Here is a 12,673-nt window from a genome sequence, read left to right as displayed (position 1 = left end):
AGGAAGTGAGAACATTAATGTGGCGAACTAAACTGAACATGAACAAACTGAAATCACTGGGTCAACGACCCAGGAACCCTGACAATCCATGGTAATATATTTTCCTCGATATTTCCTAATAGAGTATTTTCAGGGAGATTTCTTAGTGTAAAACTATATTTAAAGAATGACTGCTTTGGACTGATTCAAGGAATAAAAGCAGAATGATCTCTGAATAAACAAACAATAAATGAAAAGGATTTTGATGGAATAAGAAGTGAAGAAGAAGAAGAAGAGAGAATAAAAAGATGATTGAGCTTTTTGCCAAAGCTTCATTACTCATAAAATAAGCACCCATGTGCTCTCATCAATATTTAAAAAAGCAAACAAACTTGTATGTGCTGATGCCTTATACTCTATGCTTTCATGATTACCTTTTCAACATTTTTTACTAATAAAAGTCAGATTTACTAGAACTATAGGGCAACAGCCTTCCATTTGCCATTTCTATTTCCCAAGTAAATGAAATTGCAAGTCCAAAATAATTCTTTTGGCCAATTTTCAGAATGCTTTTCTTTCTCAAAACACCATACATTCATTTTTCATTGCCTCTAAAGTTGAGGTTTAGAGGAAATTACAGTATGTCTCTAACTATTTAGGATATATAATCGGTTGAGTTTCCAAAATGCTTTGGTTTGTCCCTGTACTCCACTAATAAAAACTACAAAGCCCAAATTAAATTTTATTTTATTTATACAGCACCAAATCACAACAACAATCACCTCAAGGCGCTTCATAGATACAGAGAAAAACCCAACAATCATATGACCCCCTATGAGCAAGCACTTTGGCAACAGTGGGAAGGAAAAACTCCCTTTTAACAGGAAGAAACCTCCGGCAGAACCAGGCTCAGGGAGGGGCGGCCATCTGCTGCGACCGGTTGGGGTGAGAGAAGAAAGACATGATAAAGACATGCTGTGGAAGAGAGACAGAGATTAATAACAAGTATGATTCAGTGCAGAGAGGTCTATTAACACATGCTGAGTAAGAAAGGTGACTGAAGAAGAAATACTCAATGCATCATGGGAATCCCCCAGCTGCCTACACCTATTGCAGCATAACTAAGGGAGGATTCAGAGTCACCTGATCCAGCCCTAACTATATGCTTTAGCAAAAAGGCAAGTTTTAAGCCTAATCTTAAAAGTAGAGATCAGAGATGGGCAGTAACGCGTTACTTGTAACGCGTTACTGTAATCTGATTACTTTTTTCAAGTAACGAGTAAAGTAAAGGATTACTATTGCAAAAACGGTAATTAGATTACCGTTACTTTCCCGTAGGAACGCTGCGTTACTGTGTTACTAAAACCGTGATTTTTTGCGAAAATGTCTCACAACAGTGACGTAAGCGAGTGCGCCGTTAGTGACAACAGCTGTGTGCAGATCAACAATGGATCACATATCGATTGTGGGAGAGAGTATGAGCGTGCAGCATTTAAGCGTGGAAGTACTGACCTTACTTTGAGTTTGATTCCATAAAAAGTGACAAAAACATTAGCGTCCATCGTGTGTGGGAAGAAAACTTCTTTTTACAGCGAAAAAAACCCCTAAACTTCCAAGCAAGCGCCGAGTGCGCTACGACGTAATGGGAAACTCACAGAGAAAGTCGCGGATTCTTCAACTGACCGCGGCACACCTGCACCAGGGTAAACCTCCGCCTACCGCAGTCCTGCTTTACAGGTGAAAATAGAGCAAAATGACCGCTGAGTCTTTGACTTTATTTATTTTCTGCTGTGTTTTACTGGCATCTATTTGAAAGAGTGAGTGTAAACACAAAAAAATATTTTATTTTATGTGCTGGAATGTGCAGAAGATAGGTTTAAATGTTAAACTAATTTATTCAAGTCAGAGAATGTTGCATATAATTAAATTTTTTGCTTGATGCATAAAGTTAAAAGATTAAAACTGATAAAACAAGTTAAAAAAGAGACTTTTCCATTTGATTACATTTTGTATGATGGATTATGTAGAAAAAGTAGAATTGGGCTGAAAGATCTATCGCTTTATCACCTATTCAGGTTGTAAATCGTGTTTTTAAAAAGTAACTTAGTAACTAAGTAATTAATTACTTTTGAAAATAAGTAATCAGTAAAGTAACGGGATTACTTTTGGGGGGAAGTAATCAGTAATTAGTTACTGATTACTTTTTTCAAGTAACTTGACCAACACTGGTAGAGATAGTGTCTGTCTCCTGAATTCAAACTAGAAGCTGGTTCCACAGAAGAGAGGCCTGAAAACTGAAGGCTCTGCCTCCCGTTCTACTTTTAAAAATACTCTAGAAATAACAACTAATCCTACAGTGTGAGAGCGAAGTGCTCTGATGGGGTGATATGGTACTATAAGGTCATTAAGATAAGATGGGGCCTGATTATTTAAGACCTTGTCTTATTTAAGAATTTGTCTCCCTATTTATCTCTGCACTGCGTCCAGCTCCTGTTTCCTTTGGATTACTCTCTTTAACACCTGTTCATGTTGGATTTTTCTATTATATAAAAAGCGCTCTGTTTAACTTGAATTACATTTTGGTGAAGATCATAGAAGTGATCTTCACCATGTTTTGGGACATGGTCCCAAAACTACCATGTCATCCTTGGTCAGTTCAGGTTGTTTCACTGAATCTTTTTGCTCACAAGGCTCAAGACATTTCAATGATGCTTGTTGCTAGCAACAGGAGATGCAGTAGTCCTCCGTATTCATTATTACATCTGTTTTGTGATATGTACTAGAACCCATGGCAACAAAACAGATCCAGAGCATAATGTTACAACCACCACGCTGGTCAGCTGGGACATTTTTCTTAGCTCTGAAGGCCTCACCTTTGCTCCTCCAAATACTCTTGCTCTTGTCGTTGTGGCCAGATAGCTTAATCTTTGTATCATGTGAACATAAAATTTTTCTCCAAAAGGCATTTGGCTTTTTCATGTTGGCGGCTGCAAATTTCAGTCAAGCTTGAAGGTTTTGGAGCAGGGGCTACTTTCTTGCTCGGCACACTCACAGTCCATGATTATGTCAGACTTGTGTCACTGTGAACAGTGAAGCTGGTGTTCCAGCAGTATCCAGCTCATGGAAGGCTTGAGCCTTGGTGGTTCCTGGGTTGTTTTTAACCAATTTCTTCTCATCAGAAGTTGACCATTTGGTTTTTCTTTCAGACCTCGGCAAAGTTGTGACAAATCAAGATAACTTGTACTTAATGTAGAGTTGTTTGAAGTGATGACTGCAGTTGTTTAGAAATAGTTCCAAACTACACTATATTGCTAAAAGTATTTGCTTGTCTGCCTTCACATCCATATGAACTTGAGTGACATCCCAGCTATAACACCTTCAACTCTACTGGGAAGGTTTTCCACAAGGTTTAGGAATGTGTTTCTGGGAATTTTGGGCCATTCTTCCAAAAGTGCATCTGTGAGGTCAGAAAGGTATTGAATGAGAAAGCCTGGCATACAGTCTTCACTCTAATTCATGCCATTGGTGTTCTTTTTCTAGGCAAGTTCTCGCACACCAAACTCATTCATCCATGTTTTTATGGATCTTGCTTTGTGCACTGGTGGGCGATCATGTTGTAGCTAGTGGGGTGAGTTGCTTTACACCACAGCATCCGATGCTTTGCATTGTGCTTGGTGATGCAAGGCTTGGGTGCAATTGCTAGGCCATGGAAACCCATTCCATGAAGCTTTTTACACACGGTACTTGAGCTAATCTGAAAAAAAAAATTGTAGAACCTTCAGCACCACATAAAAAGACTTAAATAACTGCATGTATAGTCAAAGAAATTATTAAAAGTCTAAAATGACCATAATGAGTGTAAGCAAGCTTTTAACCACAACTGTATGCATGACTGTTGGATTGGATAGTTTTAAGTAGGTGTATTTGATTAACATCAGCACCTGAGAGTATATAATTCATGTGAGAAGGATAAATAGAAGTACAAAACAAAGTAATCCACATGTCCAAATAAAGTTTTTATGTTTTGTGACTGCTACTATTATCATCCAACATTCTTTGTCTGGTAATAAGTTGGTTGTATCAGTAAACTGCGTGAGCTGTTTTTGCCATTCAATATTACCTTTTGCTAACCACAAATTAACATTGACACTGGTGTTAATGATCATCACAGTTAATAACTGTGATCCCAAGCACCCAATACTGCTTTAGAAGGGTAAGATAATTTGGGAAAGAGTGTATTCAGATGCTAATGTAATTTTATGTCGCATAGCATCATGAAACGATACAGCCATCCTTCAGTTTACTCTGAGAGGAAGTTAAGTGTCAGGATTTCGTGAGATGAATCGCTAAAGTGGGATATCTGTTATTGTGAGCATAAAGTCGTTCTGGAGGATTATGAAACCGACAGAGCTTCCTCAAGGTGAAAAGAAACCGACGTGGATGGGAGAGGGAGGAGAGGGAAGAAGGGTGAGCGAGGTCGTGGCAAGGGGATGAATATGATGATGTAGTGACTTTGTCTGGGTGGGAGGGAGGAGGCTGTGGAACTTGAGGTAGACCGATTGCAGTAGAAGCTGCCAATTAGGTGGAGTTGAGCTCTGATGTGATAAATATTGCACCGCACCAAAAATAATGATATGCAGAGAAGGTAAAGGTTCATGGTTGATGTGAGGAAAGAAACAAGATGGTGTGAGAAATGTGAAACCAGACCAAAAATAATAATAAAAAAGGCGAGAGCGGGAGGCAGTGAGACATATAAAGATGGATCAAGCGCCCACTGAAGTAGAGGAGAGAGTGATTGAGTGGATGGAGAGTGTGGAGGTGTGGAAAAGCAGTCATGATGAGATGGATTCTACTGGACCGTGAGATTGATGGCTCTGCTTAAGAAAGAGAGAAAAGAGATAGGGGAGGGTGAAGAGGGTGAGGGGAAATAAGAAAAAAGTCCAGATGAAAAGAACCATCAGGCCCCACAAGACATTCCAAAATCTTGGCTTGATAAAAGAATAAGCTGCTCTTATCGTAGGACTTCCATCTTAAAACAGAGCGCAAGAAGCATCTCTAATAGGATCTGTAGCGCTTTCTCTGGTTCGTCATGAGTTATGCACAACACAAAAATGTGTTTCCTCAGAATAAAAACAGAAGAAGGCTGTTTCGATATCGTAAGAGATTACACCTGGATCAAATAAGTCTGTTTGTGAAGGATTATGTTTTTATCTGGTTTTCTTTGAATGAATTCTGGCATCCAAATAAATATTCCATGTTATATTCATCCTTATAGCCCATGTCAGCGTGCCCAATTACAGCGTGTATTCTTAAAAGAGTTCCACAACATCCAACTAACGAAGCTCATTACAGGGCAAAATTAAGCTGCTAAGTTGGTGGTGACATTAAGGTGTGGAAAGGGTAGCTGGGGAGGGAATGGTGAATACAACCACGGCAATGAGGTTACATTTTTACCGTGAGCTCATTACACCTTCTCAGCCTTAATATCACCGTCTCCTCCTGCTCCGCCGTGACTGCTCTGATTCGTCAGTCTGTGTCTAGTTCACTGGGATGAGAGGGAGATAAACTGTTTGCAAACAGAAGATGGTCAAAGTCGAGGCAAAGTAGGGTAGTGTTTCGTGGGATATTCACTTTCTTCAGCTCACGGCGCCTCTCGTCAGAGGCAGCAATGGAATGATGTGCTGTGGCACGTTTCTGCTTGCACAGTCGCTGAGTTGATGTTATAGGCTATAATGAATAGAGAATAAAAAATTGCTGCTAAATAAGTCACACATCTGGCCTTTTCAAAAATGTAAGACACAGGATGCTAGATGTCTCACCTTGTCTCACTCCTGCTGTTTCATTATGTGGTTCTGATTTATGTCTGTTTTTCTCATCTTTTTTTAGATGCCGTCAGAAAGAGTTGAAAGTCGTCCTGTGAGCTGCGATGGAACACAGTAAGGGCATGGACATGATGAGAAATCTCTGCCATTCTGCTTTTCAATCACAATAGCAGCACTAGACTACAGAGAAGTCTTGAAATTAATGTCAGCTGTGTTGCGGAGGCAGCCTCCCGCTGCGCTGCAAGCTCTAACAACCCATGGAGGCGTGGCTTCAACATTTCCAACCCTGTTGCCACTGGTAATACCAACCAAGTGAACAGAGATGCCTTCTAAGGTTTCCTGCTTATACTTGCTGACAGTGGTATGCTGGGCCAGCGCTTTGTGGTACCTGAGTGTTTCCCGCCCCTCTACTTCCTACGTGGGCCAGGTGAACATCCCAATACGCAATACACTCAAGGTGAACAAGAACTCCACATTCAGCAACATCCGCACGCGCTCTGTCAACCCACACGACTTCGGCTACCTCATCAACGAGGACAAGAAGTGTGAGTCGGAGCCCCCGTTCCTTGTCATCCTCATCAGCACCACTCACAAGGAATTCGATGCCCGTCAAGCCATCAGAGAGACATGGGGGGATGAGAGCACGTTTCAGGATGTGCGCGTGGTCACGCTCTTCCTGTTAGGCCGAAGCACTGATGTTGTCCTCAACCAGATGGTGGAGCAGGAGAGTCAGATCTTTCATGACATTATAGTGGAGGATTTTATTGACTCATACCACAACCTGACGCTCAAGACTCTTATGGGCATGCGCTGGGTGGCCACCTTCTGCTCTAAAGCTCAATATGTCCTCAAGACAGACAGTGACATCTTTGTCAACATGGAGAACCTCATCTTTAGCCTCCTGAAGCCTACCACAAAGCCCCGAAGGAGGTACTTCACTGGTTATGTCATCAACGGTGGGCCAATCAGAGACATGCGCAGCAAGTGGTACATGCCCAGGGATCTGTACCCAGAGAGCAAGTACCCCCCGTTCTGTTCTGGCACCGGCTACGTTTTTTCAGCAGACGTGGCTGAACTCATCTACAAAACCTCCTTACACACCAGGCTGCTGCACTTGGAGGACGTGTACGTTGGTGTGTGCCTCCGGAGGTTAGGAATTCACCCTTTCCAGAACAGTGGCTTCAACCACTGGAAGATGGCCTACAGCCTCTGTCGCTACCGCAGGGTGGTCACCGTCCACCAGATCTCCCCTGAGGAGATGCACCGCATCTGGAACGACATGACCAGCAAGAAACACCTGAAATGTTAGCAGGACTGTTGGCACCAGTACAGAGTCAGCGTGGCGTTGAATCTCCTCTTACCACTTGTTTCTCTGTTGCTGGTTGTATTGGCTAATACTGAATATCAACAATGAAGCTGTCAGTTCTTTAACCATGAAGCTCTACAGTGCGAGGCCAAAGCAAACCCCTCTGTATTATCCTGCCTGCTGTCACTCCAAGTTGTTTGAGTGCTCATACATTAGGCACAAACTTGGGAAAATGCTTTCCAGAAATGTGTGAAACAATCAGGTGGTTGGCTGTGATTGCCAGAGTGATTTTATAAGACATTGCAAATCAGGAAGCTGAGGGGTTTGTGTTAAACTCCTCATTTACATGAGACTCAAACTGTCCCAAAATTGCCAACTGCAGATGGAATAAATGCTGACATGCTTGTCTGGACCCGGACGCTCTCTTCTTGGGTTCATCACAGGCTCTAATTATGAATGTTCCTCTTGTATTTTCAGCTGTTGTGCACTTCTGAATAAGGTGTTAACGTTTGGATGTACTGTTTGGCACTGCAGCAGCCACGTCATTGTGAGGACCTCGATGAGTTTACAGTGTGATGACTCATTTAGATCATATTGCTCTCCCTCTAGCAAAGCAGATTAGGGGAATTAATGATCAGAGTGTGTAGTGCTCTTTACAGAATTAGACATATTTTCTTACAAGAGACCAACAGATCTTATCGTACAATGAGGAAAGATAAAGCAACTATACAGAGAGAAGATATGGGCTGCTTGCATTCCCAAGTGAATGTAACTTCTGTTGATGTGTAATGTGCAGTTATTTGTCTCTGGCAGTACTGGCAGGAGGCTGCAGATCATTCTATTTTCTATTACTTGAACATGAAGGAGAACAGATGTACTATAGGAGCAGCAGAAGTGTATATTGAGAACAAATATTGCATTTTTGATTGCTTTCTTCTTTTCCATTACTTGAGATTAAATAAAGGCTTTTATAAGACTCCATGTTGCATTTATTAAGGCAAATAATATGAAAGTTTATATTCTTCAGATTTATACACATAACCTGGTAGTTAATATGCCTGTGAACTTGTAAGGGATCTTCTTTGGTCTCTGAAGGAAAACACTGTGGAAGCTGCAGAAGTGAAAGCCTTTCATTAGTTGTGCAGCAGCTGTGCTCCAGTCGAAGCAGATCCCAGCTCCCAACGCTTCACTGATGGGCGCAAGCTGAAATCTCGGCATGGTTCTGGAAACGACCTGCTGTTCTTTTCCATGCAGGTGAGTAGGCAGGCAGACCCTTGCAACTTGTAATTAAATAAGATGTGTAATTAGCAACTGACTGTTTTTTTTTGTTTTTGTTTTGTTTTTTTATCTGAATCAGAGGAATTACTGCGGTAGATTTATGTGTCCAAATGAACTGATCCGAAAACACTTTCTTAGTTTTCACTGTCTCTCGTTTATTCACACTGGGGAACTTAAATGTTTTTATCTTGGGGTGTGTGATCAAGTAAGCAGGTGGAACCACGCACTGCAAATTCAGTTTAATTGTAAATTCTGTTTTGTTAAAGACAGTGAAAGAAAAAAAAATTCAGGTGAATAGACAAATGTTTATTAGTTTTCCTGGCATGTTTTACTTTGACTTTTTGCACACTCACATTATAAAGGCTTAAAGTGCAAACTCACTGACTAAATGTGAAGGAAAGTTTATGCAACTCCCTCCCTCTGAATGAATCTTGGCTGTTAGATAACATGGGGGGAGGTGACCTCCTTCCTCTGAAGAAATTTACAAATACACACAAACAGTAGCTTTGACTCCAAAGATATTGAAAATTTACGCATATGAAAAACAATCTTTCAATTATGAGGCTGTGGGCTGTCAAAGAGACCAGAAAGGATGAGGTTCAGGGGAAAAGAAAATGTAGCATGAGGTGAACCAGCAGAATCCTGGGCAAATGTCTCAGTAAAGTGGGAAATTGGGGTTCAGCAAGGGTTGAAAATTAAAAGTTGCTTTAAAATTGGTAACTGTCAGCAAGTGGTCACAGATCAGATCCCTGCTTTTGAAGCAACCATTTAAAAGGCAACAAGGCAGAGAACAGTAATTTTGGTTGTGCCATGGTCTCAAACCAATATTCCCTATTTTGACTGTAGCATAAATTACATACTGTCCTTCAGATCAGTGTTTCCCAACCTTTTGGAGCCACGGCACATATTTCACATTAGAAAAATCACACAGCACACCACCAAACAAAAATGTCACAAAAAGCATATTGATCATTTTTCCCCACGCACCAGGCGCAGCGGAATTGGCTCCATTTGTCCCCAGTATACCTTTTTTGCTTTCTTCTGACCACTACTCATGCTAGGGACTTCATCTGGGTTAGAGTTTTTTCCAGGACCCGGGTCAGATTGACAATTTTTTCATTTCAAATATTTATTTATTGCTATTAAGCGCTGCGTTGTCTCACTATTATATCATTTCTTCTTAGTCTTCTTCTGTTTTTCTGGCAGTTGGCACCTTTTTATTTACAGCAGGTAGTTGTAGTGCCCTCTTGTGCAAGAGAATGTAATTGTTCTCTCCGTCACTCACGCCAGTCGCTTACAGCACTAATCAGGTGGAACCAGATAATCTTCCATGGCTCACCTGATCATTTTTCACGGCACACACGCCGCAGCACAATGGTTGGGAAACACTGGTTTAGACAATATGTAATTTATGCGACAATAAATACTGTAAAGTAATAATACTATAAAGTTACATCTTACATAATCACATATGTCAAAATCAGTTTTTAACTGATGCTAAAACATTAAAGAAACGATATTAAAAATCAGTGCAGGAGGGCGAGCTGCTATCAGTCGTATCGCAACGTCTGACGTAAATCAACATATCTTTACATTGTTTGGAGAGAGTGAGTGAGACATGATCCTGATACACTTTGCTTAATAGGTACTATGTGGGAAACGCTACAGACAAGTCACCAAGTGATTCTGACTCCAGAGTTCAACTATTAGCAAACCAAAGCTACCAATTATGTTTGATGACTTTATGCCAATGCTATAAGATTAAAACAGTAGGTTTATAGTACATGTTATGTTTTATTAATTTCACCTATCAATGAGGATTGCATCCACCAATAAAAAATGTTTTCAAGAGTTTTGTTTTAAATGTATATTTATTTGAATTTGAGCTTTTATGTTTCACAAAACATATAAAATCACAAATTAGCTTTAAAAATAGTCGTTTCCAGATATTTTGAAGGAAAGCACAGGTCAGAAGTTTGGAGATCAGTCTAACCTTGACACAAAAACAATCCTGGAGAGCGAGTTTACACAATTTTGTGTCCTTTTTTTTCTGTGCAGTGCAACAGTTGCTAGCAGGATACTGCTTAGCAAAGGCAGTTGAAAACAAACAGTCAGCATTTCCCTCCTGCTACACCAAAAACCTTTCTCTGTATTTTTGCAAAAGTTTTTAACTCAATGGCAAAACACGACAGAAGGCATCGTCAATCCTTTGACTTCTCCGTCTCTCTCCCTCACTTATTTGATTTCATTCTCATTATGAAAGACATGATATGGGCAGTGTTACCAGCTCTCAGGCTTCTGGCCTATGACACATGACTCACACCCAAAATAAATCTCACACCAGATAATGGGAAGAATCAAAGGCACTGCTTTATTTCAATTTCTTTCTTAGTCTTACCATCAGCTTTGGTGTATCTGCTGGTACGCAAACACTAGAGAACTGAAAACAGTGTTTGATTTGCCTGAGGCGCACAACCTCTCAGTGAGAGACGATTAATGAGTTTCTCTGCTGAGCCTTGTCCCCATTTGACCAAACATTAACAGGGACTGAACCTATTTTTGTTGTTTCCAGCTGTTTGAGTTTATTAAATCCCTGAAGCTTGTTAGGATCCATAGAGTATGTCTCCAAAGCAAGAAAATTGCAAACATCTTTACATATATTTACACTTTCACCTCAAGACTTTGTAAAGTAAAAAAAAAAAACCTGACTCCACACGAAAGCTGGCAACCCTGATATAAGGTAGAAATTAGAAGGACTTGGGAACCTTTCATTACACCTAGAGTAACATGAAGATTCATGCCTATAGTGATTGCTATAAGTGCATCATTTTGCCTAGAGTTGAAACATGTTGAATTCTAAAAAAATGAGCTATGTCTATGGTCTCAACACCTTTAATCAAAAGCAAGATGAAAATGTCCAAAAATATACATTTGGGGTAGCCGAAGGGACATATTCATTCTGAACTATGTGAAATCCATGTTAGCTTTTGATTTAGGCCACAAAATGCTGAAACTTCAACCCAGTGGGCCATGGCTCCTCTCTGGGATTAGCAGGTTATTGTAACAGTCACAGTGATTGTGGTATCTGGTGGATGTAATTGCACTTGTGTTTTGTGACGTGTGGACATACTTATTTGACTGTTTAAAGCGTTAATGTTAAGAGACACTGGAGACCTTCATAAGTTACATGCAGCCTATTGTCCTCCAACATGGAATTATTAGGTTACAAGGTAATTATTTCATATTATAGAGAAGTAAAGCCTTAATTATACTGCTTGCATGGGTGAAAAGCTATGCTTTGTGCATGTCTAAAGCTGACATTTCTCTTATTTGTCTGGGCAGCCTGCACACTCAGATCAATTCGAATCTCACTAACAACATCAAGGCCATGGTACTCTTTGATTCTGGATTCAGTCTTCACATCAGTAAACTCTCCTCTTTTCACCATCTAAAAATACCAAGATTTAACCAGATTTGTGTTGCTTCTCAATTCTCTGTCTCATCACGACTGGATTACAACACAGGACTTTTATTAGTCAGAAATTACTCAGGGGGCTTCAGCTAATTGTTGGAGCAGGGAATCACATTACAGCACCAGTACACTGCTTACAAATTTGTTTTAGGACTGATTTTATGGATTACATTTAAGGCTTTTTGTGGCCAGACTCCAAACTATATTTCAGAGGTGCTCTGCCCTGTCAGCCAGTCACAGCCTGACAGACGGGAACTGCTGTCTGTTCATGGGCCCTTACAGTTATTATATTTGACATTACTATTATTAATTTTTTTACCGTATGTTTTTGTTTGTTTGCTTTTCCCATTTGCAAAACCCTAATTTAAAAATGAACATCATTAAGGTATTATTAATAACCCATAGAGAGAGGCTCCTTTTTTAGCTCCTATTCCAAGATTGGTTCTGGCACAAGACGAAGCCAGTGAAAACTGAGTACAAATGTGAGGAATGCAGCAACAGCAATACAAGACAGTAAAGGACCATGCTGATTGCATGTGCTTCACACGATACAGTTTTTCAATTCAGTTCAATTCAATTTTATTTATATAGTGCCAAATCACAACAAGAGCTGGTAGATTTATATTGTAAAGCAGATACAGAGAAAATCCCAACAATCATATGATCCCCTATGAGCAAGCACTTTGGCAACAGTGGGAAGGAAAAACTCCCTTTTAACAGGAAGAAACCTCCGGCAGAACCAGGCTCAGGGAGGGGCGGCCATCTGCTGCGACTGGTTGGGGTGGGAGATGGAAGACATGATAAAGACATGCTGTG

General features: G+C 40.4%; 1 protein-coding gene across 7 annotated transcripts in view; it reads left to right on the top strand.

The window, feature by feature from the left end:
- Nucleotides 1–12,462, top strand: part of LOC102314128 (beta-1,3-galactosyltransferase 1) — a 215,748-nt gene extending 203,286 nt beyond the window's left edge. For all 7 annotated transcript variants that reach the window (XM_005944615.3, XM_042213127.1, XM_005944620.3 and 4 more), the window contains one exon: nt 5,866–12,462. In XM_005944615.3, coding sequence (XP_005944677.1) covers nt 6,124–7,110 — 987 coding nt within the window. In that variant the 5' untranslated portion in view covers nt 5,866–6,123 and the 3' untranslated portion in view covers nt 7,111–12,462. The remainder of the gene's footprint in view (nt 1–5,865) is intronic.
- Nucleotides 12,463–12,673: the final 211 nt, after the last annotated feature.

Source organism: Haplochromis burtoni, unplaced genomic scaffold (assembly GCF_018398535.1).
Source record: "Haplochromis burtoni strain Fernald_Lab_line unplaced genomic scaffold, NCSU_Asbu1 Contig_420, whole genome shotgun sequence".
Lineage (NCBI taxonomy): Eukaryota > Metazoa > Chordata > Actinopteri > Cichliformes > Cichlidae > Haplochromis > Haplochromis burtoni.
This window is presented reverse-complemented; position numbering and strand designations above follow the sequence as displayed.